Consider the following 26,849-nt stretch of genomic DNA (forward strand, 5'->3'; position numbering starts at 1 on the left):
AGAGGATGATTTCAGTGCGTGTGATGATACCTCAATAAACCTGACTTAAATTTAAAAAAGAAAAACAACTTTGGCAATATAGACAGAGGAATTGTTTTCTAAAACTTTAAGTGGATTTTTTTAAAGATACTTACAGCTGACCCTTTTGCTAGAGATGACTTTCCCCTTGCACCAGGTGAGTTCTAACAAAGAGGAAAGGGAAGCAGTTCTTCAGGACCCTCCCAGACTTAAAATTCGCGTCTCGTTTGTAGCCATCCAGCCCTGGCTCTGTTGATTACAACCAGATTGTGGTCTGAATTTTCAGAGACGTTTATCAGGCACTGACTCTTCCTGCATTAAGAATGAATGTAATTTATTGCTGCATCTGCTCCCAAACGTCTAGGTCTTAAAAAGAATTACATCGGGTCTAAAACTTGTGGGGAATTTACAACCTATTGCCAAGAACCTTAATAACAAGCTTCCAGTGCTCTAGCTGCCCCAGCTGATTGTTGTAGTACATGGTTTTACTCCAAGAGATGAATGTGAGTTTGCATGGTTTCTTTTCAGGCCAATACAGAAAAGCCTACCTTGAATAAGACAGAGCAGGCTGGGAGAAATGCTCTCCTCTCAGACATCAGCAAAGGGAAGAAACTAAAGAAGACAGTCACCAATGACAGAAGTGCACCAATTTTGGACAGTAAGTGAAAAAGTTATTTTCCATGAAGATAAATGGTTTATGGCTTAACAATCACCCTGCCCCTCTGAAAAAAAAAAAAAAAAAAAAATTTTTTTTTTTTCTGTTAACAACAGCTGCAGAGCTAGCAGAATCAGGGACTGTGTCACTCATTGTAGGCCAGAGCTCTGGCTTGGGTTCCCCGCTAAAGCTGCAGGAAGCCAGTATAATAATTCTTTGTCCAACACACACACAGCAGCCATTCTCTAAGTTGCTCACAACACTTTCTAAAATTTAACCCATGGCTCGTTGTACTGCACATCAGGAGGTAGCATGAAATATGGAATGGGCCTAGCCTTGGAATCAACAGATATGGGTTCAAGTCCTGGAACATCCATCACTTACCATCTTCAAGCCTTATTGCCTTCATTTGTAAAATGGAGATAATAATACCCATCCTAGTAACCTCACAAGCTTGTTGTTGTTGTTTTAGTGACCTCACAAGCTTGTTGTGAGCATCAAATGAGGTAATGCCTATGAAAATTTGTAGTCTGGAATGTGTAATTCAAGGTATGTAAGATATGATTATTAAGAGTTTGGAGAGAGAGGAAATGAGACCACATGTTTGTTTATTCATCCAAATACTGTCAAGTAAGGTAGGACATGTATAAATGGACAAGTATCCACAACACAGGGCTACTTATTAACATTTACACAGAATGAAAACATCTCCATGACTAGACTCTAGTGGTAATTAATCACTGGGCCTTGAGACTGTCCTCACATTACTAGACCTTTCCCCTGCCCGCCAGATGTCCCCAGAATTCATCCTAGATCACAGATCTCATTTGGACTCAATAGGAAATAGACTGACCTTCCAAAACCACCAGAGGGCATTTTGTGGGCAAATGAATACTGAAATAAATATGCAGGGTTTTAGCAAAGGTGGAAGAGTTAGAAGTGCTTAGGGGGAATTTATGGGAGAAATACCTAGCAGATAGAGAATGAAGAAGGACCAGTGTTAGGTGGGAACACTGGCGTGGGAGAAAAATAGAAAAGAGGAAGGCCAAGATAAAGGCCTTTGAACCAGCCTTTTGAACTGGTTACTCTGTAACCAGCAAGGTGGTGCAAAGGAGAATGTACCATCCATTGAAAAGGAATATGAGGTTTTGACCTTTGACTTGAAAGAAACTGACCTCTACGTCAAATGCCCACAAAACTGATTGGTTATTGTATAAACGCTTAGTCCTCCTGATCAGTGGCACAAGACTCACTCACTCACTGGGGAGCCCAACAGAGTCACTTGTATCTGGGGAGGCTTTGTCCAACAGCTGTCTGAATCATGGTTCCCTGAATAGGGCCAGGGGCTCCACAAACTGCCGACCTCTAGGACAGAGGCTGGAGGTTCTCTCCACCAAGAAAGCGAGCCTGGGGCTCTGGAGAGGAAGGCGTGAAATCCCCACTAATGTGGAAAGAGATGGACAGTCTGGGGCCCGTTCCTGAATCCACTAGTGGAAACTCTCTCTACTTTTTAAGATCCCATATCCGTCCATTAAATGGGAACAGTACTAGGTCGCCTCCTTTCCCGCATTTCAAGGATGTTTAAGGATGCACTTTGCTTGGTGGAATCAAGATGCAACCGAATGCATGTCCTTGTTGTCCATGCACTTAATTGGGTATTTACACTGCCGCCAAGGAGCCCTGCTGGCGCAACGGCTAAGTGCTCAGCTGCTAACTGAAAGGTTGGCACTTCGAACTCACCCTGTGGCTCCATAGGAGAAAGACCTGGCACTCTGCTTCTGTAAAGATTACAGCCAAGAAAACCCTATGGGACAGTTCTGTTCTGTCACAGGGGGTAAGTATGCGTTGAAAGTCAGCTTGAAGGCACCCAACAACATACTGTCACAAGCTCTTTGCAAAGCCCATCCATGTTTGCAGGTGAAACCTCCCTGGTCTCTACATTAAATTGATGACCATGGTTATGTATGATGGCTCTTGAATTTAGCCCTATCCTGCAGTTTAATTACTGCCTAAGTTACCTGGCCCCAGTTAACTATCCTCTACTTCAGCTTCTCTATCTGGAAGATGGACAGATGTTCTGGGTAAAGAACTAATTAACAGATGACCTCTGAGAGTGTATTGATCTCTTTGAATTTGTAATACCATGCAAATGTGTCCTATTATCAATGCAGTATTCCAGAGTATATCATTAAAAAAAAAAAAGTTAATGAATAATGTATGAATGATAAGGACATTATTAATAGTATTGGTAGTAATTAAAATTAGTAAAAATTTTAAATTTTATATAGAAGCAGGTTTGTATTATACTTACAGAAATTGTTATTCCAATTTGATTTATCCTGTTAGGTGAAGTCATTCTCATCTGTTCATAATCAGATTATTTTTTCTATCCTCAAAGCTCCCATAAGCATCCCAGAAAGCTCCATACCTAGAAAAGATACAGCTAGCGCTAACACATGCTTATGATAAATCTAATCAAAAAAGAAAACACAAACAAATAAAATTAGATCTTAGAAGCAGATAAAATAGAGACTCAAGGGAAATTTTCTAAAATTAAGGGTACTGCTATGAAGTTGGAACCCTCGTGGTGCAGTGGGTAAGAACTCGACTGCTCACCAAAAGATCAACAGTTCAAATCCACCAGCTGCTCCTTGGAAACCACGTGGGGAGGGGGGCAGTTCTACTCTGCCCTATAGGATCGCTGAGTCGGAATCGACTCGAGGGCAATGGGTTACTATCAAGTTAGGCACGGTGGTAGTTCAGCGATAGGAGTTCTCACCTTCCATGCAGGAGATCCAGGTTTGGTTCCTGGTCAGTGTACCTTATTTGCAGCTACTACCTATCAGTGAGTAGAGGTTTGTGTGTTGCTATGATGTTGAAAAGTTTCAGTGGTGCTTCCAGACTAAGACAGACTAGGAAGAAAGGCCTGACAGTATACTTCCAAAAACCAGCTAGTGAAGACCCCATGGTCTTCACAACAGTCCGATACACATCCAGTTATGGATATGGCACAGGACCAGGCAGCGTTTTCGTTGAGTCGGGCAGACTTGACAGTAGCTAACAACAAGAAGTAGGAAGTTATATGCTAATACATTTAAAATCTTGACGAAATTACTTTTCTAAGAAAAATATAAATTTACCAAAATTCACTTAGGAAGCTTCAGTGATCAAGGAAATAGTTGAAAGCTTTATCAAATTATTTTCTCTCCAAAGAACTTTGGAGCCATATGAGTTTACGAAACAGCTAATTCAAATGCTATGTAAATAGTTCCCAAACATAGCAGAGATGGAAAGCTGTCTGATAGGCGTAATGAACCTGACGTGATCCTACTATCAAAACATGTCAGAGACAGCACACACAAAAAGAAAGCTATAGATCAGTGGCTCTCAATCGAGGGTGATTTTGCCCTCCAGGAGATATGTCTGGAGACATTTTTAGTTGTCACAACTTGGGGAGGGTGCTACTGACATCTAGTGGGTAGAGACCAGGGATGCTCTAAACAGTCTAACACGTAGCACAGTACTCCAAACAAAGAATAACCTGACCCAAAATGTCAGTAGTGCCAAGTTAAGAAACCCTACTATAGATCATTTATGATCATAAATGAGAGGATACTAAATAAAATACAAAAAAAAAAAAAACTCTTAGTCCAATAGTATACTAAAAGAATAATTCACCAAGACCAGGGTTTATCCCCTTTTTAACATTAGAAAGTCTATTAATCCATCACATCAAATACGAAAAGCCACGTAATCATCTCATTAGATCCCCAGTGGGTACTTGGTGTTCAACACCATCAGAGAGTCTCAAAAACCTAAAATAGAAGGGTACTTCCTGATTGTGAATAAACAACAATCGACAGCAAAATTATTTCAAGCCAGTAGTCAATATTTAACTTTGAAACATTAGAGGCATTCTCATTAAAATTAGAACAAAACATGGTTGCCTTTAGCAACATTAATAATTGACATTGTTATAGAAGTTCAGCCAGCATAGTAATTACCTGCTTAGATAAAACAGAAATAAAATAAGAAACACAACTACTAGAAAAGAGGAGAAAAACCTTCATTATTTGCAGACCATGTGTGTACTAGAAAATCCAAGGTAATAAATTTTTTAGAAATTTTAATTTAGATAATCCAGCAAGTGGCTTATGTATTAGATATCAAACTAAATTTCCTGATGCCAATAATGACTACTTAGAAAAAATAGTAGGAAAAACATCCCTTTCACGATGTCAGCAAAAATTTGTTAGAAGTAACCCTAACAAGACTTATAAAAAGTACAAAACTTTACTGAAAAATACAGAAGACATAAGTAAATAGGAAAACACACCACATTCCCAAACATGAAGTCCAAATATCATACAGGTGTCAGTTCTCCCAGATTAACCTGCGGATTTCATGTAATACTTATCAAAGACTCAAAAGAACTTTTGGGGGTGGGGTGGAGTATTCTTTAAACAGCATTTAACCTCATAAATACAGACACACACACATAAATTGTTAAAGGATCATTTTTAAAAGACTATAATTATAACTGTCATACAGATATAAAATGTTCATGTGCCAAAGTGAGACAGCCCCCACAGTGCTGTATTAAAAATCCTATTTTCTTTGCTTGGCTTCCTCCCCTGCAGCTTTGCGTTTGAATCCTGCTTTTATGTAAATGCCGCTGCGCCTGTTTGGTGTGACTAAGAACGTTGCTGATGTAACTTGTAGACACTCCCTACTTGTAAAGCCCCAAAAGTAACCTGCCTGCCCGCCCTTGGGGAGCAATCTTGGCAGCAGCAGCTCTGACGGACTCTTTTTCCTTATACAATGAAATAAAGGTGCCTTTCCTGTTCTCCCCGCTTGGACTCTTCAGTAGGAGTCATTAATTAATGAGGGAACCATTAACAAAAGATTTTATTTAACTCATTAATTAATGTGGGAACCATTCAGATGTTACAATCAACTCAAAGGAGAATTTGAAGTACCAGACCTGTAAAGGCAGAGAGGTGCAAACAGGTCAGTGATCAGTGCATTGTACTGGGCACAACTAAAGATCATTTACATTATTACCAATTTTCTTCAACTTAGGGAGTTGTAAAGTAGTTCAAAGACGATGAAAGGCAGAAATAACCCCAACGGCTAGAAAAAATATTTAGTAATCTTTTCCTTTTCCTCCTCCTCCTGTTTTGTTTGTCCATCTAAAAATCTTTCACAATTTTCCCTGACAAAATAAATGCAGAATAAAAAAAAAACTTTGAACTTTGTCAAATTGCAAAGAATTTTTAAAATATTAAAGCCCAGTGTTGACAGGATACTAAAAATAATCATTTTCATATACTTTTTTTTTATATTTTACTGTGTTTAAGATGAGAGTTTACACGGCAAATTAGTTCCCATTTAACAATGTCTACACGGATTATTTGTTGATATTGTTGACATTTTTTCATTTTCATATACTTCTGATGGGAACCTTTCTGGAGGGCATTTTTGTATTATGTATCAAGAACCTGAAAAACAGACTCAGTAATTCTACTCCTAAAGAGATAATCAGAGGTACAAATAAAGATTTCATACAGGTGTTATGATATTTAAAAAAAAATGAAATCAATGTGAAAGACCATCAGATAAGTTGATGATGAAATAAATTATAGTATATCCATGTTCTTTAAAATATAATGCAATCATTTAAACTCATGTTTTCAAAGACTATTTTAATGACATAAGAAATGCTGACAATAAAGCATTAAGTGAAAGATCAGGCTAAAAACTGTTTATTGAATTTGGTCTTAATTTTAAGGAAGAAATACACGTATGAAAAAAATACTGTTGTTGTTTTTGTTAGGTGCCATCCAGTCAGTTTCAACTCATAGCAACTCTGTGTATAATAGAAGAAAACAATGCCTGGTGCTGCACCATCCTCACAATACTTGCTATGCTTGAGCCCATGGTAGCAGCTACTGTGTCAATCCATGTCAATTCAAAGAATGACATTCATTCTTTGAAGATCCCTTTATTTGTCATATCTTAGTTGGAATGTAGAACAAACAGATATTAACCCATATGGCAGCTAGTGGACATGGGGACAAGTCACCGTCTATTACTGTTTATTCCACTACTACATCTGTGGCTGCCCTGGAGTAGAGAAAGCCCTTCCCTTTCTGACTGGGGTAGGGTGAGCCCTTAAAACCCTGCATTTTAATGAAGAAATCCCAGTTGTCTACTCTAGGCCCCGGTTCAGCCAGCCCCCAGTTTTATAGTTATTGTTTAACTGGGCTAGACTGGTGAAGCATACTTGTAGGTGTTTGCATACATGTAAAAAGAGTATGGTTTCTTCCAATTGCAGAACCTAAAGGAGCTGGTGCTGGTGGCTTTGGTGGAGGAGGTGGCGGCAGTGGTGGAGGTGGTGGAAGTTTTGGAGGGGGCGGACCACCCAGTTTGGGAGGACTGTTCCAGGCTGGAATGCCCAAGCTGAGATCCACGGCCAACAGAGATAATGGTAACAAGAGTTTCCTTCTCTTGTAGTTACTGAAGATGGGCAGAGTTTGGTAGTTTGGAGGCGTGGCATACCCTCTAAGGCATTACATCCTTTCAAACATTTTAGATTGTTTTAAACGTTAACGTTATTTTATAAGAGAGACTCTATTTAGCATCGTTCTTTTTTTTTTTTTTTTTTTAGCAACTCCATAGAGCTGTTAGGTATTTGCCCAGTGTCCCTGGGTAACCTGTACCTTTTTGAACTTTTCTAAAGGCTGAGCTAGAGTGGGAAGAAAAGGAAGAAGCAAAAGGAACTTGCTACCCCTGGAAACTCTCTCTGGTGGCCTGGCAAATTCATCTGTCATTGTGAGGTAGCCTGATCCAGCTGTCTGTTGTTGTTAGGTGCCGTTGAGTTGATTCTGACTCATAGCAACCCTATGTACAACAGAACTAAACACTGCCCAGTCCTGTGCCATCCTCACAGCCATTGTTATGTTTGAGCCCATTGTTGCAGCCACTGTGTCAGTCCAAGTGGCTGAGGGTCTTTGTCTTTTTCGCTGACCTTCCGCTTTACCAAGCATGACGTCCTTCTCTAGGGACTGGTCCCTCCTGATAATATGCCTGAAGTACGAAAGAAGTCTCACCATCTTTGCTTCTAAGGAGCATTATGGCTAGTATACTCAATACTTAGGAACCACTTCCCAAAAACACTGTGCAGTACTTTATATGGAATATAATTACAAATCCCACTAAATCTAAAATGGTGTCTTGTATGACAGACATTTGGTATTCCATTGCCAGTGATTCTAAGTATTCTTTGCAGGGAGCCATGGAAATGAGTCCTATAAGCTTGTCCATGAACCTAATGGCAGAGAGAAAAGTTGAGCCTCGTCATGGCTACATACAAAACTTAAATGCAGGAGCTCTCTCCTGAATACTACATTAGCTCAGGAAATTTTACCGTAAAACTAGTTGTTGTTTTTTAATGTTTATTGTAGTTAGAGGAATTTTATGTCTAATTATATTACCAGCAAAATCTTTTAAAATGTCGACTGGGAAGGTGTGAAATGCTCACACTCATGTGAAGATAAGATCACTGAATCGTCAGGCTAGCTGACTGTTTTAGCACTGTGGGGTCAAAATCTAGAGAGAGACCCAATAATAAAAAAGATTTTTGCCAGACCTGCATTTAAATTTAAATGTATTTATTTAAAACCTACCAAAAGGATTTGAGGCAGCTTACAAATGCATACATCCAGTAGTTTAACAATAAGTGAAAAAATTACGGTAAAAGAAAAATAGAAGTAAAATATCAAAACAAAGATGGAATTTAAGTTAGAGCACAAATGGTGTGCCAGATCTCGTACAGTTGTTAGGTGGATAGTAACTGCAGCTTTAATCTGAACTTTTTTGTTGCCAAAGCTAAGAGGAAGATAAAACTTGTCACAAGCTGGTGACAGAGGAACATATCACATACTCAAAGAAAGCACAGCCTTTTCCAATACTAAAGTCTAAATAAAAAATTATCTCTAGAGTCCATGTTACTCCACTGTGTAAAATTCCTCCAAACACTCTCACTGTACCTGGAATGAAATCTGAACTTTCTGGCTTACAGGGAAGCTGTTGATGACTCAGCCCTTGCGGCCCACTCAGGCTGCGTTCCATAGGCATCTCCTTCACGTGCACTATGCCCCAGGCACACAGGCCTCCAGTTTTTGAACTTGAAAGAGCATTCCCACCTCAGACAGAGCCTTTGCACCTGCAGGCTCTGTCTGAAGCACCTTTCTTCTTCCTCTTTCTATGACTGGCTGTTTTTCGTCATACTTCAGCTCAAATGTCACATCCTTAGAAGTGTCATCACGAACCACTCTGTCCTGGTCTCTAGGCACTTTTCATCTCATCACCTTGTTTTAGTTTCCTTTTAGTACTTAGAGCTGTCAGAAAATACTTGTTTACTGGCTTATTGTTTACCTCCCCCATGAGAATGGCAACTACAGGAGAACAGGATCGTTTCTGTTGTGTTTTCTCATCTGTCTCAAGTGGCTAGAATAATGGCAGTACATAGCAGGTGCTCAATAAATATTTGGTGCATTAATTAGCTAAAGGTTCAAGTGGTAGACAAATTTTAAGGCTAACCATTTTTTGAAAGTTAATTTGGGTTCCAAGAGATTCTGGGGTGGTAGTTTGAATTTTTCCATATCTTTGGTTTCCCCTTTAGTTTCTCCCTTTGTTAAACCAAATCAGTTTAATATGAATTACCTAATAGGATTGTTCTATCTTCCACTGGAAACCCTCATGGCATAGTAGTTAAGAGTTCGGCTGCTTACCAAAAGATCGGTGGTTCAGATCCACCAGGCACTCCTTGGAAACCCTTATGGGGCAGAGTTCTACTCTGTCCTATAGGGTCACTATGAGTCAGAGTCGACTCGACTGCACTGGGTTTTATCTTCCAGTATTGAAGTGGAAGTTGACTGTCATGGATTGAATTGTGCGCCCCCCCACCCCCCACAAATGTCTGTACCAATTTAGCTGGGCCATGATTCCCAGTACTGTGTGGTTGTCCTCCATTTTGTGATTGTAATTTTTTGTTAAAGAGGATTAGGGTGGGATTTTAACACCCTTACTAAGGTCACACCCTGATCCAATGTAAAGGGAGTTTCTCTAGGGTGTGGCCTGCACCACCTTTTATCTTATAAGAGATAAAAGGAAAGGGAAGTGATTAGAGAAGGGGGACCTCATACCAGCAAGAAAGCAGTGCTGGGACCAGAGCATGTCCTTTGGAACTGGGGTCCCTGTGTGGAGAAGCTCCTAGTCCGGGGGAAAGATTGATGAGAAGGCTGACAGAGAGAAAGCCTTCCCCTGGAGCTGACGCCCTGAATTTGGACTTTTAGCCTACTTTCCCGTGAAGAAATAAATTTATCTTTTTTAAAACCATCTACTTGTGGTATTTCTGTTATAGCAGCACTAGATGACTAAGATGCTGACTCAGGAGGACAAAAAATTGTATAGTTGCCTACTTCTTTGCACATTAATATAGTCCACTGGTTTCAACTCTTTCCTTTCTTATTTCTTTCTTATTGAAATCCTAACTCTTCTATTATATTTGTCCATATATATTTTTTTCTTGGAATAGGAAACCCTTGCATATGAAGCTTTATATTGGGATAGCTAATTTTTATACCAAAGAAGAGTGAATTATTTTTCAAACCTGAGAAGTACAGAGAACAGGGGGTTGGGGGAGGGGAGTGGTGGTAAACATTACCAGAAATTCCATGTACCAGCACCATCCTGTTCCTGGTTCTTGTCCATATGTAATGCTAAGAGATTGCTCCAAAATCCTCTTGAAAGCTCGTGGGTTGTAGAGCCTGGGTCTGGAAGACTGCCAGAGAGCTTATGGACCATTCCTCTACCGCCAGCGAGGACTACACATAGCCTAATTTCTATAAATAGTTACCTATATTTTATAGCATTCTTAAGAAAAGACTTCCAGTAGTTGGGAGTATACTCTAGTACTCTTGATTTCCTTTAGTGTTCCTAATTTCTAACTGATCTTTCTTCCCCTATTCTTCAGATTCCGGAGGAAGCCGACCACCAGTTTTGCCACCAGGAGGAAGAGCCACATCTTCCAAACCTTTTTCACCCCCAAGTGGCCCAGGGAGGTTTCCAGTTCCTTCTCCAGGCCACAGAAGTGGTCCCCCAGAGCCTCAGAGGAACCGTATGCCTCCTCCAAGGCCTGACGTGGGCGCAAAGCCCGATAGTGTTCCCCCTCCAGTACCTAATACACCAAGACCCATACAATCAAGTCTGCACAACCGTGGCTCCCCACCAGTGCCTGGGGCACTCAGGCAGCCCAGTCCTGGGCCTGCTCCACCCCCTTTCCCTGGAAACCGAGGTGCTGCCTTTGGAGGAGGCTCCTTTCGCCAGACACCCCCAGGCTCCTCCTCACCGTTCTCCAACAGGCCTCCCCTTCCCCCGACCCCAAGCAGGGCCTTGGATGACAAGCCCCCTCCTCCTCCTCCTCCAGTGGGCAGCAGGCCCTCCCTCCACAGAGAAGCTGGCCCACCTCCTCCCCCTCAGAACAACAAGCCTCCAGTGCCTTCCACCCCACGGCCTTCCTCCTCCTCACAGGCTACACCTCCTCCACCACCACCCAACAGGCCTGGCCCTCCTCCCCTGCCTCCGGGTGCCGGTAGCAACGATGAAATCCCAAGACTTCCACAGCGGAATTTGTCACTCTCTTCGTCAACACCACTTTTACCTTCACCGGGACGTTCTGGCCCTCTTCCTCCCCCACCTAGTGAGAGACCCCCTCCTCCAGTGAGGGACCCACCAGGCAGATCAGGTACGGCAAGACACGGGTGAGTTGTCTCCCTAAAAGCTAATCTACCAAATGTCACTAATAACCATATAAGTGAGTAGACTCAAACAAAAACATAAGTACACACTCAGAATGCTTTATGCTTCTGAGTGACACTTAACATGTGTAATTTCATCTTGACCCCATGTAAACCTCTGAGGAAAGTGGGACCAATATTTCTGTCCATGTTTTAGAGATGAGGAGACTGCGTAACCAATACAGTTAATTGGTCACAAGCTAGTTAATAAAGAAGAAGCTAGAACTTTGATCTTCCATCTCTGCAGTATATTCCTCACTCTACTACCCTGCCTTCCTAAAGTGAATTTCAGCTATCTTAACTGAGGAAATATATTTCCCTATCCCTCGGGAGAGCTTCATTATTCAAGGAGAACGGCAGTTTTTTAAGAGCTGATGAACTTCTCTTGTACTTCTCTCTTCATCTGTCAAGCTTTGAGACTACTTCCCTACTCATGAAGAACAAATATTAAAAAGAGTTCATTTTGCTGTTTGTTAATATCTCTGGCACAGAGACCCCTTGGAGAATCAAATAAAGATAGAGGCCTTCTCTTCATAAAGAAAATCTCATAAGCATAAAGACAAAATTTGCATGCTATTTTAAGGATTGAAGGGGCTACTGAAGCCCATCTGTGTCCCACCCCCAGTATCGAGAAACCTTCATCTAAGGGAAGAACTCTCAGAACGTGAAATATAAGGACTCTCTAGAATTTGCACGCTCTGTCCTGTCTGTGGCAGACAATCATAATAGGCACCTTTAGTAGAATGCACAGACTGACTTAAAAAATAGTGGTTATTGAAGGATTGAGCAGAACCATCCACTTTTCTTATTTTACCTTGAGAATACAAGATGTCTGCAAATGAGGTATTTTTTTCTTTAGGAGAATTTAACTTGCCTTTGACCCTGTGACCTCAGGATCCTAATTGACACCATTGGCTTTAAAGGCCAGGGATGCCTGGATCCCCTTCCCCGGTTGTCTGGTTTAGTTGCTCAGAGGTGCAGACTGGGCATCAGGGTGTTTGAAACCACTCCGCTAAACCACTCTTCCACGGGGAGTTGACTGTAAATATAAAAAATTTACTAGTCTTCCAGTCCCTAGACGTAGTATCATTTAATTACATATTTTCAATGAACTAAAGAGAACAAGTAGTCAGATGAGTGAAATGCAACGCTTTCTTCTCATCCGACAGCTGTGTGTTTTCCCTCGCGGCAGAGTGGTTAAGGAGCTGTTTGCATGGCTTTATCGAATGGATGGATCAACAGATTAAACCTTCCCCAAAATATGACAGGCAGGGTCATGTGTGAAACATTTAATGTTTCTTTTTATGTCCTAAGTCATACCTGTTTATTATCAAAAATACAGAAAAGTATAAAGAAAATAAAAATCATCTATAATCCTACCCTACCACATCCAGAAATAGTCATTGATTACATTTTGTTATATATCTTTTCAGTCTTGTTAAAGTGCATGTATGCACATTTTTAGAAAATTGGTACTATGCTACATATATTGTTGGATAACTTGATTTTTATTTAACAATAAAAAAATTTTTTTTTATTTCATTAATATTTTCTGATATGATTAGCTATTCTTCTACAACATGACTTTTAATGGCTATATGAATCCTATTAGATTCTACAGTTGCATCTTGATGTATCTGATCCGTCCCCCCACTTGGTTGTTTGAGCCGTCTCTAAATTTTTGCTATTGCAGATAATGCAGTGATATATCCTTATAGCTATTTGTGTGCATCTGTATTTTTTAGGATGAATTCGTAGAACTGGAATTTCTAGGTCTATGGGTGTGCATAAATAAACTGTGGATTTCAGTAGGTAGTGCCAAATTGCCCTCCAGAAAATCCCTACCAATTTACATTCCCATAGGAGTATATGAGGGGTTATCAAGGACCATCTGTATTTTGAGAGACGATTTAGCTTCATTGTTAAGGGAGTGGGCTTTAGAATTTGACAGACTTGGAGTCAGATCTGGCTCTTCTACTCATTAGTCTCTGGACTTCGCTATTTAACCTTCCAAAACCTCTGTGGCCTCTATACCTCACAGATTAGCAGTGAGAATTAAATGAGACAAGTATGTAGAGTGATTATCTTACTTCCCAGCATAAGAAATGCCAATTTTAATTATTATCCTGTCAGAGGGAAATAGAACCTAGGTTTGGTGCAGGGGACCGGAAGTTTGGAGTTAAGAACATGAACATTTATTTTAAAAAAAAAAAAAAAAGATCAAGTTATGTAGAACTAGGCCCCATAATAGTGGGAAGTCTAGTGGCAGTTATGCGGTGGTATTGCCAGTGAAGCCAAACCCACAGCCTATGAGATACTTTTCCCCTAGTAAATCAACTCCTGCTGACTGGGACTCCAGCACTGAAAAGCAGATGAGGTAATAAATAAGTCCTACAAGGTGAGGCACAGAAGACTCCTTGAGAGACCAACCAGGGATGGGCAGTGCCGCCCACCGCCATCAAGTGTTTGAGCCAAGACCACCTATCAGAAAAATCTGCAGTGGGTAGGTTGTTCAATTTAAGGCCATCTAGTTGGATTCTGAATTATAGTTAACAAGAAATATTTATATTTATACCTCCATAAGGTGTTATATTTACATAAAATGTCAGCATCTTGCAACAGTGGAACACACTTCTGAAAATGAGAAATAATTGCCAAGGCCGTTTTGATTTACATGAGAGAATGCTCAAGTTCTTTGTTTTTATTTTTTAAATTTCTTACTGCCCAAATAGCCTCTGTATTGGAGGATAGGTAAAGCAAGATAGGTTTCTTTTAGATTATCAAAAAAAAAAAAAAAAATTTACTTTGAATATTTTTTCTAGGAACTGTGAATTTTCTAGTTATACCATGCCACTGGGTTTTTGTTTAAAAAAAAAAAAAGGTCTCAAATACTTACATAGTACTTTTATTTGATTTTTGACTCATTATTCCCAGCAATAGTGCTATGAGAGAGGTGACTGACTCTCTTTTATAGAGAGGAAGTTGAGTTCTGTAGGGTAACCAGCTCGCTCAGGGTCAGGATCCTGTACTAGCATTTATAGCCATGGATCTTGATTAGCTAGTGGTCACTCTCTGTGTTAATCTGCCTCCCTAAAGCAGAATAACCAAGAAGGAACTCGTCTATTCTCAGGATGACTAATATTTGGTTTCCTGATGCCACTTCTGCCTGCAAACAGACCATATCCATCACAAAAATGTGCTTGTGTAATTACCAGTAATACTGCATTTAAAGAACATAGTCCTTCTAAAGATCTAAAATAATTCCATAACAATCTTTATTCCTTTTTAAATAGCATTTATTTAATCAGCTTCATGTCACAGTAACTAGTTCAGTAGCTATTTAAAAGGATTATAAATTTTTTTTTAATTATTCCACTGTCAGTATAAACAGATGATCACCTGTTCTCAATCTAATTGTATCGCTTCCAATCTTAGTACTAATTCAAAGTCAAAACAGCCATTTAACTATGAACATGCACTCATTCTACATACATGTGTATACATATGTGCGTCCTTGTATTTATATGTGCCTACTTATTTCTTCTGAAAACCTGGTGGCACAATGGTTAAGAGCTCAGCTGCTAACCAGAAGGTTGGCAGTTCCAATCCACTAGAAGGACATCATGCTTGGTAGAGGGTCAGCAAAAAAAGAAGAAGACCCTCAATGAGATGGATTGACACAGTGGCTGCAGCAATGGGCTCAAGCATAACAACAATTGTGAGTATGGTGCAGGACCAGGCAGTGTTTCGTTGTTGTACATATGGTTGCCAGGAGTAGGAACCAACTTGACGGCATCTAACAACAAAAACTCATTTCTTGGTTAAATCTCCAGGAAAGTCTTCCCCATATCTTGATATTCCCTAGTTAAAGGGCAGGTATCCAGCAGGCACTCAATTATTATACATTGACGATGGTACATTGATGCAGGATATAAGGTATCAAATGGAATCTCTTCTTTTCTTTCCCTCCAGGCCCCCTCCCTCCACCTCCTCCAGTAGGCAGAAATGGCAGCACATCTCGGGCCCTGCCTGCCACCCCTCAGTTGCCATCCAGGAGTGGACTAGATAGCCCTAGAAGTGGGCCCAGGCCTCCTCTTCCTCCCGACAGGCCTGGTGCTGGGGCACCTCCTCCTCCTCCCCCATCCACATCAATTAGAAATGGCTTCCAAGACTCATCCTGTGAAGGTGAGATGTTGTTCCCACTCCTTGGAAGCTTTTCGGGGCTATAGTGCAGCAATCCAGTGGTGAATTTGTTTGCGTTAACAGCTCTTGGTTTGTATTACCCTCGTTTTTGGGGGGGTATTACCCTCGTTGTTATCGCACTGCATTGCACTGATCTAACTAACCATTTTAGGGGCAACCATGATTTCCAATTAAAGATAGTGGTCACCTCCTAACTCTTCCCCAAAAAGCAGATAATTTTTCTCTGACCTGTTCTTTGAACCTTGTTTCTGGTTAACTTGTTGGAGATTCCAGAATTCTGAAAAGAACCATTGTTGTAGCTTACCTGCTTTTTATTTCCATTTCTAAACAGTTTGCTGCAGGTACAGACATTAAGATGCTTACCTCTGCCATTGTTATCTGAGTGGTCCCAGTTATTCATGGGCCCACTAGTGAGAAGAAAGGTGACCCAAACCTTGCCCCCAGCTCCTGAGAGGGACTGGCTGGATCCTAATTGCTCCAGTTATAATCAGTTGGACCTGCCTTTGCTTTGATTTGCAGGCCAGTATATTTTATCCATGTGCTAATCAGTAATATTTGTAGCACTTTCAGCTTTTCTTAAATACCTAGGCATAAAACTAGAAGTGATTTTCGAAGTTCTGTTTTTCATTCTATGCCTTTCATTACATAACATCTTCAGAGCAGATTGCCTGTGACTGAAGATGCTATTTGTTTCTCCCTAGATGAGTGGGAAAGCAGATTCTACTTCCACCCGATTTCCGATTTGCCACCTCCAGAGCCATATGTACAGACGACCAAAAGTTATCCTAGTAAATTAGCAAGAAATGAAAGCCGGAGTAAGTATTTCTGCACAGGCCTTTGGTAGATTCCATCTTGAGTAGAGTGGGCTATGTGCCATGGGTTGTTCAGGAAACCCAGGCCTTTTGCCTGGAACGGGCAGAAAACCCCATTCAAAACCATTGACATTCTGGTCTTCTCCTCTTCTATACATGATGAGGGATTTGGAGATATTCAGAATGCATATGAGAAATGACTATCTTAATATGTCATTATCAGCTCAGAATACTTTTGGTTTGCTAGTAGATTAAATATTACTTGGTTTGTTTGAACAGTCTTCCCTCTTTTTGATTCTCCTAAGGTAGCACAAATACAGCTATCTTCTCTTCATGCTGGTTCAAAAAAAAATACAAACAAACCCATGGCTGTCAAGTCAATTCCGACTCATAGAGACCCTATATTACAGGGTAGAACTGCCCTATACAGTTTCCAAGGAGTGCCTGGTGGATTTGAACTGCTAACCTTTTGGTTAGCAGCCATAGCTCTTAACCGTTAAGCCACCAGGGCTTCCTCCTGCTGGTTAGAGACTGGCAAAATACCTTCTTAATTATAACAAAAACTCACTGTAACTGCTTCGATCTTTTAAATGTACTGTAATTATAGCTTTACTGAGCATTATATGAAAATTTTAAGTATACCCACGATCTCTTCATCTCAACGTAAGATATTTTCATTTTACCAGGTTCTCCTCTACTTTTACCCCTATAATTCTGATTTTTATATAGTCATAATTATATAGTTTCATGATGGTAGAGTTTACATAACATTTCTTAGTAAATGCTTCCCCATTTTACCACATGGTTTTCATTTCACAGTATTTCATCAAGTCAGCATACAATAATTTAATTTACCATTATTGGGCATTGAGATTGTTTCTGGTTTTTCTAATATACCTAATGCTACCATAAAGAAGTAAATTGCTTTTTCCCTGTTGAAGAAATGTGAATGAAAAGAGAAAATAGACAAATTTCACAACAAAAATGTACAGGACTGAGAATTAGCATGAAATACATACAATCACTGATGAAGCTCAGACTTGTAGCAACCTTAGTCTCAGAACCAAACTGCCAAGCCAGAAATGTGTGGAAAAAAGGTTACTGAGCTTGTCAAATAATTGTCACCATGTCCCTAATCATATCCCTACTGCCTAGCAGAGCTTCTTACACACACTCAGAGCCCACAATTCTTACATAACACACAATTCTTCAATAAGCTGGTTGGTTGGTTGGTTTCCAGCCTTTAAGCAGATTAATATCAGCAGAAGTTAAGGCTGGTAAGAAGCAGAGCCACTGACATGAGGGAGAAGTGATAGGTGGCAGGCTCAGGTCAAAGGAGGAGGTAGGGACACAGAGTTGCACTGCATATGACAGCACAGGACAATACCAGATGTTTCTATTGGGTTATTAACAACAGGTCAAATTGTGCTTTGGGCCCCTGGTGAAGAATCCAAAGAATTAGGAAGTATTTTAGCAAGATTTCCATGAATAAATGCCAGGTATAAACAGAATATTGCTGCCTGAAAAGAAAAATTTTAATTCCTGGCAAAGTTCATTTATGTAAAACATTACATTAGACAATGCCTAATTTAAAAAGGCATACTATAATAAAATTATCACACAAGACTTGGTAGAAGTTTTTCTCCACACGTGTGTGTGTATGTTTTCATAAGAAAAGGAACTTCTATCTGAACAGTACAGGCTGTTTTTCCCCCCTTGGACATTAATAAATGAATTCTCTTGAAGGAGTTGTTTGTGTAGACTCTATTCTTTCTGACTTCTTATAAGTATAGTTAATCTAATTTAAATATTACTTGTATTTTAAAATCAATATCAGAACCATCCTCCCTAGCCCCTCTAGATTTTTAATTTAGTAACTAAACACATTCCCTCCCCATCCTTCTGTCTTTAAGACTGTAAGCAACTTGAGGATTGGAACTGTATCCTGTTCACTATTTCTTCACACAGCACAGAGCCTGAACACAGGAGGCGTTTAAAGATATTAGTGAAATTGGTGAATTAATTTCTACTCCTCCTCCCAAAATATTTTGTAGATTTGCTTTAAATCGTTCTAGCATTATGCATTTAATACTTCATAGGGCTCATGGTTCATTTCCCTAACAAAAATAAAGTACTATCCAGTAGCTCCCCACCACTGATCTTTCAGTTTCTCCTACCGTGGTGGCTTGCACGTTGCTAAAATGCATGCAGCACTGGAAGTGCTCACTTATCTATGCCAAGAAGTTTGGAAGACAACTACCTCGCCAAACAAGTGGAAGAGATCCATATTTGTGCCCATTCCAAAGGCAGGTGATCCAACAGAATGCAGAAATTATCAAATAGTATTATTACTATCACACGCAAGTGAACTTTTGTTGAGGATAATTCAGAAATGATTGCAGCGGTACATCAGCAGGGAACTGCCAGAAATTCAAGCCAGACTCAGAAGAGGCCATGGCACAAAGGCTGTCATTACTGATGGCAGATGGATTTTGGCTGAAAGCAGAGAATACCAGAAAGATGTTTACTTGTGTTATATTGACTATGCAAAGGCATTAGACTGAGTGGATCATAACAAATTATGGACAACATTGCAAAGAATGGGAATTCCAGAACACTTCATTGTGCTCATGTAGAACCTGTATAGAGACCAAGAGGCAGTCGTTTGAACAGAACAAGGGGATACCGAGTAGTTTAAAACAGAAAAGGTGTGCATCAGGGTTGTATCCTTTCACCATACTTTTTCAATCTGTATGCTAAGCAAATAATCCGAGAAGCCAAGCTATATGAAGAAACACGCAGCATCAGGATTGGAGGAAGACTCATTAGCAACGTGCAGATGACACAACCTTGCTTGCTGAAAGCGAAGAGAACTTGAAGCACTTACTGATGAAGATCCAAAGACAACATTCTTTAGTATGTATTATACCTCAACATAAAGAAAATAAAAATCCTCACAACTGAACCAGTAAAGAACATTATGACAAATGGAGAAAAGATTGAAGTTGTCAAGGATTTCATTTTATTTTGATCCACAATCAAAACCCATGAAAGCAGCAGTCAAGAAATCAAATGAAGTATTGCATTGGGCAAATTTGCTGCAAAAGGCCTCTTTAAAATGTTAAAAATCAAAGATGTCACTTTGAGAACTAAGGTGCACCTGACCCAAGCCATGGTGTTTTCAATCACCTCATATGCATGTGAAAGCTGGACAATGAATAAGGAAGACCGAAGAAGAGCTGATGTCTTTGCATTATAGTGGTGGTGAAGAATATTGAATATACCATGCACTGCCAAAAGAACAAATCTTAGAAACAGTACAGCCAGAATGCTCCTTAGAAGCAAGAATGGTGAGACTTTGTCTCATGTACTTTGGACATGTTATCAGGAGGGAACAGTCCCTGGAGAAAGACATCATGCTTGGTAGAAGGTCATCGAGAAAGAGGAAGATGCTCAACAAAGATGGATTGACACAGTGGCTGTAACAGTGGGCTTGAAGCAACCTGAGGATGGTGCAGGACCGGGCAGTGTTTGGTTCTGTTGTACTGGAACCAACTCAACTGCACCTGACAACAGTGACAACATCAAGTGGTTCTGTTATGTCCCTGTAACTGCCTCAGCCTCCAAGCCCACAGCCTGGTAGGGCCCTCAGATAGCCCTGAGCAGTCTAAAGCGTAGTCACACACACAAAAAAATCCATTGCCATCAAGTCGATTCCTTCTCACAGTGACCCTATAGGACAGAGTAGAACTGCTCCATAGGGTTTCCAAGGCTAATCTTTACAGAAGCAGACTGCCACATTTTCTCCCACAGAGTGGCTGGTGGGTTCAAACCGCCAACCTTTCAGTTAGCAGTCAAGCACTTAACCACTGCACCACCAGGGCTCCAGAGAGCACACTCAGTGTCCCCTAATTACAGCTTTGTCCAAGGCCAACCCTCATTTTGTTAACCACCTGTGGTATAGCAGTGGAGGATCAAGGCTCTATGGCTGACCTTCATCCAGATATGTCTTTCCTCAGATGCCTGCCCAAGAGAAGATTTGCTTGGGGAAGGTGAGAGGGAGAGAGGCAAGGTAATGAGCTGCCAGGATTTTCCTCCCCTTCCTTGCTCAGAGATTTGGTTCTATCATGGAAATTCCTAAGTGGGCTACTAGGGTTGATGTTCAGACGCAGGCTGAGGAATTTACCAGATGCCAGCCCATCTGAGTCTCTGAGCTGACCTACCCAACTGACAGGTGTCCCTATAGCACATGCATGGCTTCATGCCTGGCACCTGTTAAAAAAAAAAAAAAAAAGGTTAGATCCTCAAAAAGGTATATGGCATAAATGAATCAAATAAATGGTTGAATACGAATGGAATTTAAACTTGGTTACAGTGCTGATAGTCCATGAATATGCCTGACTTAAAAAAAAAAAAGCATTTTTTATAAATTGGAAGGTACCTAAATGACCCCCAAAAGGAATTGGTTAAGTAAACTGTATTAACAAACTATAGTATTCACATATAATGGAGCCCTGGTGGCGCAGTGGTTAAGAGTTCGGCTGCCAACCAAAAGGTCGTCAATTCAAATCCACCAGTCGCTCCTTGGAAGCTCTGTGGGGCAGTTCTACTCTGTCCTGTGGGGTGGCTATAAGTCGGAACCAACTTGATGGCAACAAGTTTGATTTTTTGGCTTGTTATACCCATATAATAGAATGCAATGTGTCATTAATAATTATACTGATAAAGAGTAATGGCTTTGAAGGATATTCAGACTAATATTGATCCTATTTCTGAAAGAAAAAAAGAAACTATAGAAAAAACAAATGGAAAATATACACGCAGTGTCATTAGTGGTTATCTCTGTGTGGTGCAAGCTTGAGTGAATTTTTTGTTTCAATGTTACTCATCCATATTTTCTAAATCTTTTATAATAAGTGTGTATTATGTTTCTGATAAAGAGAAAATCAGTTTGTTTTTATTTAAAAAGCTTTCTTAACTTTGTATCAGTACTCAGTAGCCAGTGGTGGGGACCATCCTTCTCTAGTGATGTTTATAAAGATCCTTTCTTGCTTTAGCCTTTCACCTCTAACTTCTTATCCACATATGCCAATTGGTTTTCAGCCTTGGTCATAGGGAGTAAGATAGTGGATACCTTTGCAACCATCCCTGAAATTCCACAGTGAGGACATAAGACCTTCTAACTAAAGTTATATATTTGTCTTTTTTTTTTTTCATCAAGGTGGATCCAATCGAAGAGAAAGAGGTGCCCCACCACTTCCTCCCATCCCAAGGTGATCGTTGCCTGACCTTCTCCACCCAAGCTCAAGACCTGCTTCTTTTGTTGCTATCCAAGAGTTGCACGCCCTCCTCCTCTTTTCTCTCCCTTGTACCCTTTATATTGGCAGTAGGGAGGAAAGGAGGGTGAGGTAGGAAGATGTGTGTGGGGGCTGGGAATATGGTAAAGAAATGCATCTACCTTTTTATATTGTGTATATTCTCAAAGCTATGCTTGCTTCAGCTACAGCCTGCCAGTGTTGGCTGCTTGGAGGTAGATAGGCTTTTGTGGCAAGTAGGCAGAGATGAACTGTAGCCCATCTTTCAACCAACCAAATTCCAACATTCACTGCTTATTTGCTACAGAACTATTGTTAATTAAGTCCCTGAGAGCTGTTTACTTCCATGCCTTTTATGCATGCTTGGCCTCCTGCCTGTTTCCATGAACCACAGGGCCACCTAAGCAAGTTGCTGAATGAGGGCTTCCATGAAACTTTGGGGTTACAGGTTTCTAATCTTTAGCAGTCTGAAGTAGGGTCTAGGACACAGCCGTCTAATAGAGATACAATGTGAGCCGCAAATACAATTTCAAATTTCCTAGTAGCCACATTTTTTTAAAGTTAAAAAAGGTGAAATGTTAATATTTTGTTTAACCCTATATATGTAAAATATTATTTTAACCTATAAGCAATATGAAAATTATTAATGAGATTTTTACATTCTTTTTCTGATACTAAGTCTTCCAAATCTAGGTGTATTTTACACTTACGGTGCATCCCATTTGGACCAGCTACATCTCAATGCTCAGTAAGCACACGTGGCCGGTAGCCACCATATTGGACAGCATGGGTCTAGGAGATAGAGGCTAGCGTGAAAACCTCTTGCCTTTCTTGTTTTTGTTTTAAGATAAGATGAACTTCGGCAATTCAAGAGGTAACTAAAAATAAAATTAAGGCCAACAACTTGTTTGGCAGACAGCTTGACCTTAGATTTTGCTCCCTTATCTTCCCTCTCTCCCTAGTGTCTGTATACAAGTATTGCTTCACAGCACCAAGATCAGAAATTGATCTATTGTGGTTTACAGTCACATGGAATAAAGCCATTAGTAAGAAACTAAAAGCCTGTCGAGTCTTCCGGGCTCAGAAGCAGCTGGCTTGTGTGCTCATTTGTCAGCTGGACTCCGGCCTGGTGGACTTGAAGCAGCCTTTATTCCTCTCCCGACGACAGTGACGACAAGCGTGCCACTCAGGGCCAGGAGAGGCTAGGCAGGTTCCATCATGGGAGGAAGAAAGTCAGAGAAAGGTAGCAAATCAGAAACGTGGGAGAAGGGAACAGATTTCAGTCAGAGGGTAAAGCTCGCTCTAAAAATCTAAACCTGATACTTGAGGGATTGAGAGAATTGGAAGATAGCAACTAGGAATTGGAGGGAATTTATTTTGAATCTATCCAGGAAACTAATTTGTCTTGGATCTATGCAAACAAAGCTCCACTAAAGGACCATAGGAAGAGCCAGCCTTGCCTTTTTCATATGATTTGTTTACAGAACCTTACTGGGACTTTTAAATCTAGCTCTAGAGATGGAAAACAATATTTCCACTTAGAAGTTTTCTATGGTTGATTGTTTAAAATTACCATTTTTTAAAAGCACATGACCACATACGTGTATGTATATCTACCTAAACTTTGTGTCATGGTTTCCGTGTGTTATTCATGTATTACTGGGAGAATTAGTAAGAAATTACTCCAAAGAAAAATTTGAAAAATGCATTCCTATTTATAGAATAAATGTTTCACTTATATAAAAGCAAAAGAATTTAGGGGTGTCTAATAAATTATGAGGCTACCAATTTGAATATATCGTATTTTTATAACTTTCCTTGCTGAAGTCCTAGACTTACTAGAGAACGTGTGTTTTTCACCCCGTCCTCTCTTATTCATCCGTTTTCCATGCAGTCACTTGGGGCTCGTATCCCAAAGAACATCAAGAAATATAAAGGTGTAACAAACTTGGCAAAAAGTAATTTCAGAAGTGCATTTTAGCTTTAGCATTTTGGTAATTTAGCAGCATCATTTTATTTTTGATTCTTTGATCTGACTTCAAAAGTGATAAACATTCCTACGATAACACCTAATGACCAGCTTCAGAAAAGATGGAGTTTGGCTTTCCCAGACAGTATGGCAGAGAAAAGACCAACCCCGAGAAAATGGGCCTTAATTTTATAAGTTGTAGTAAGAATTGACCAATTTCCTTGTATGCCCCAACTTTGCAGAGACCACCATAAAGTTTGAAACAGGGTCACAGCTCAAAGCTCTCATTCTCCAGAATAGAGGAGATGTTTTCGAATGTATTTTTTAACTGAATGTTTCATTAATACACCTACGTATCTTCTTTGAAAGTTAGCATCCTCACTGCATCCAAAACTTTGAATAGGTTCTATTCCAAAACCTTAAACTATGGCAAATCACAAAAATGAGTATTTTGTTCCCTGAAATCAGAGCTTACTTGTGTTTTCTTCCCATAAAATTTCCAGGTTCAAAATGCAATACAGTATTTTAGCATTCACATATCATTTTATATTGAAATATATTACAGTATTAAAATTTAGTGTTCAGTATCTATGCATTTTATTTAGTAAAAACCAAGAAAAATGCTTAATCCAGTGGTGCCTTACTTTGTGATTTGAAAGAAATCAACTCTTTACGTCTAAGTAGCAGATGATTTGCATATTTGTAAAAACTGTTAGGCCTTTGGGCAGCTCCTGCTGGGCTGGAGCTGCTCTAACCCCTCCCCCAGGAGACTACAGCAGCCAGCCAGTCCCTGCTCGTAACCATGTGAAATCCTAAAGGCTGTGATCAAAAATGCGGACATATCAGAGGAGATGCAACGAGACTTGGTGGAGCGCGCTACTCAGGCATTGGAGAAGTATAACAGAGAGAAGGGCATTGTGGCCCATATGAAGAAGGAGCTTGACAAGAAGTACAACCCCAGCTGGCACTGCACCATGGAGAGAAACTTTGGTCGTTATGTGACACATGAAACTAAGCACTTCATATACTTCTACCTGGGCCTGGTGGCCGTTCTTCTTTCAAATCTGGTTAAAGCATGGACTGTGCCCACACATCCAGTGATCCATCCAGAAACAAGGACTGAGGCCTGCTTCCACATACCAGAGACTGAAATCTTCAGCCTTGCTGAGGAAACACCTCCACCTTTGAACTTTTATTGTGTTGTTTTATACAGGGCCTTCTGTGTGCTAGTTTGTTGTAGTTATAAAACAATTAGCAAAACAGCAAAAAAAAAAAAAAAACAGGCCTTTATATTTTAAGTCATAATACCAATTTTGTTATTTTAGTAGAAACAGGAAGATTATTAAAATGCCCAACAAATTTTGGTGTGACAATTTTTCCTGTTTATAGTCAGGGACCACTGAAGGGGGGAAAAATGTTTTCATACCACTGCTATGATGTAAACACACATTTTGGTATCTATCATCAGCGTAGTTTAAATGGTGGGGTCGAGTCTACCCTGGACATCTGGATCTTTGTAAGTTAGCCAGACAGTAAATAAAAGAGGATGATATAAGTGTCAACTGGTGATTTTTCTTAAAGTATTGTCTGTGTAAGTGTAAAAGCAAGTGTCTTCTGCTCTATGCTGTTATAAAGACAAGTCCCCCCCCACAAAAGGACCATATATAGTCATTGCATTCACTTTCTAACTCAATCTTTTTTTGTTTTTCCTGAGAACCTGCATCTTAGTCAAGAGCTGTTGTCTGTTTACTTGAGACAGATGCCTCTGTTCTAAGATATAGATGGTGGAAGGCGTAGAAGATGAAATTACAAAGACTAGAATTGATACTGATAAATATAGGAGAAGCCGGTGGAAATTTAGGAGGCCTAATAATTTTTTAAAATATCCAGTCTGTGCGTGTGTACATATCAGTATAGTATAACGGTTAAGAGCTTAGGATAACCTGGCTCCATCAATTACTTGCAAGTCACTTCTCTAAGTCTCAGTTTCCTTATGCATAAAATGAGTATCTCATAGCATTAGTTTGTGCCTTAAATGAGATAATGTACTCAGCACTGTGCTGACTTACAAGTACACAATGAATGGTAGCCACTATTAATACGAGTGGGGCCCTGATGGCACAATGGTTAAGAGCTTGATTGCTAACAAAAAGGTTGGCAGCTCTAATCCACCAGCTGCTCCTTGGAAACCCTGTGGACAGTTCTACTCTGTCCTGTAGGGTCGCTATGAGTCAGAACTAACTCCACAGCAATGGTTTTGGTTTACTAGTATGAGCAGAAGCCCTGGTAGCGCAGTGGTTAAAGCATTTAACTGCTAACCAAAAGATTAACGGTTTGAAACCACCAGCGGCTCCATAGGAGAGATGTGGCAGTCTGCTTTCATAAAGATTTACAGACTTGGAAACCCTATGGGGTTGCTATAAGTCAGAATCGACTTCGACAGCAGTGGTTATTAGTATGAAGTAGGAAATAAATATTTACATAATGATCCCTAATTAACTGGAACCAAATCTACTAGAAAGGAGTTTACTAGTACTTTTAAAGGGAGGGGACATTAATTAGTAGAAAAGCCATCCACATCAGAAATGCAAAGCAGCCTCCAGACAAAGAGCCCCTCACATGCTATCCATCCCCTTACACCTTACATGCCTGGAAAACAAATGTTCATGTTGCTTTAGTTATCAAAGTAATATTAGATTCCATTTGAAACTTGGAAATTAAAGCCAAAAAACCTTATAGATAGGGCGCTTAGAATGAATAATCCATAGTGGGACACTTTTTTTTCATGGTTAAAGGAGGTACTAACAATAATATAAACTGAGGGCCATCTGGTCACCCAGTCAGAGGTCATCTGGTTTATAGATAAGTAATTTAAGGCCTCAAATCACTTATTTCTCAAGGACAAGCAGGGTTATTATCTTCCACTACACCACACTCCCTTCTTTACGGTCCTTCCTGCCTCTAGCTAACACTTCCACTTCACGTGTCTTTCACGGTTACTGGAAAAAAGAGGCT

The 26,849-nt window shown here is 40.1% G+C and overlaps 1 protein-coding gene across 11 annotated transcripts in view; it reads left to right on the plus strand.

Annotated features, from left to right (window-relative positions):
• WIPF1 (WAS/WASL interacting protein family member 1) overlaps window positions 1-25,396 on the plus strand; it is a 143,955-nt gene extending 118,559 nt beyond the window's left edge. For 8 of the 11 annotated variants that reach the window (XM_003406214.4, XM_023542830.2, XM_023542828.2 and 5 more), the window contains 6 exons: window positions 547-676; window positions 7,011-7,163; window positions 10,713-11,483; window positions 15,508-15,720; window positions 16,440-16,553; window positions 21,772-25,396. In XM_003406214.4, the coding sequence (XP_003406262.1) occupies window positions 547-676; window positions 7,011-7,163; window positions 10,713-11,483; window positions 15,508-15,720; window positions 16,440-16,553; window positions 21,772-21,827 (1,437 nt within the window). In that variant the 3' untranslated portion in view covers window positions 21,828-25,396. Of the gene's footprint in view, window positions 1-546; window positions 677-7,010; window positions 7,164-10,712; window positions 11,500-15,507; window positions 15,721-16,439; window positions 16,554-21,771 lie in introns of those variants that run through there. The other 3 variants (XM_023542831.2, XM_064286976.1, XM_064286977.1) reach the window with 3 other exon arrangements.
• Window positions 25,397-26,849: the final 1,453 nt, after the last annotated feature.

This window comes from Loxodonta africana, chromosome 6 (assembly GCF_030014295.1).
Source record: "Loxodonta africana isolate mLoxAfr1 chromosome 6, mLoxAfr1.hap2, whole genome shotgun sequence".
In the NCBI taxonomy this organism is placed as follows: domain Eukaryota; kingdom Metazoa; phylum Chordata; class Mammalia; order Proboscidea; family Elephantidae; genus Loxodonta; species Loxodonta africana.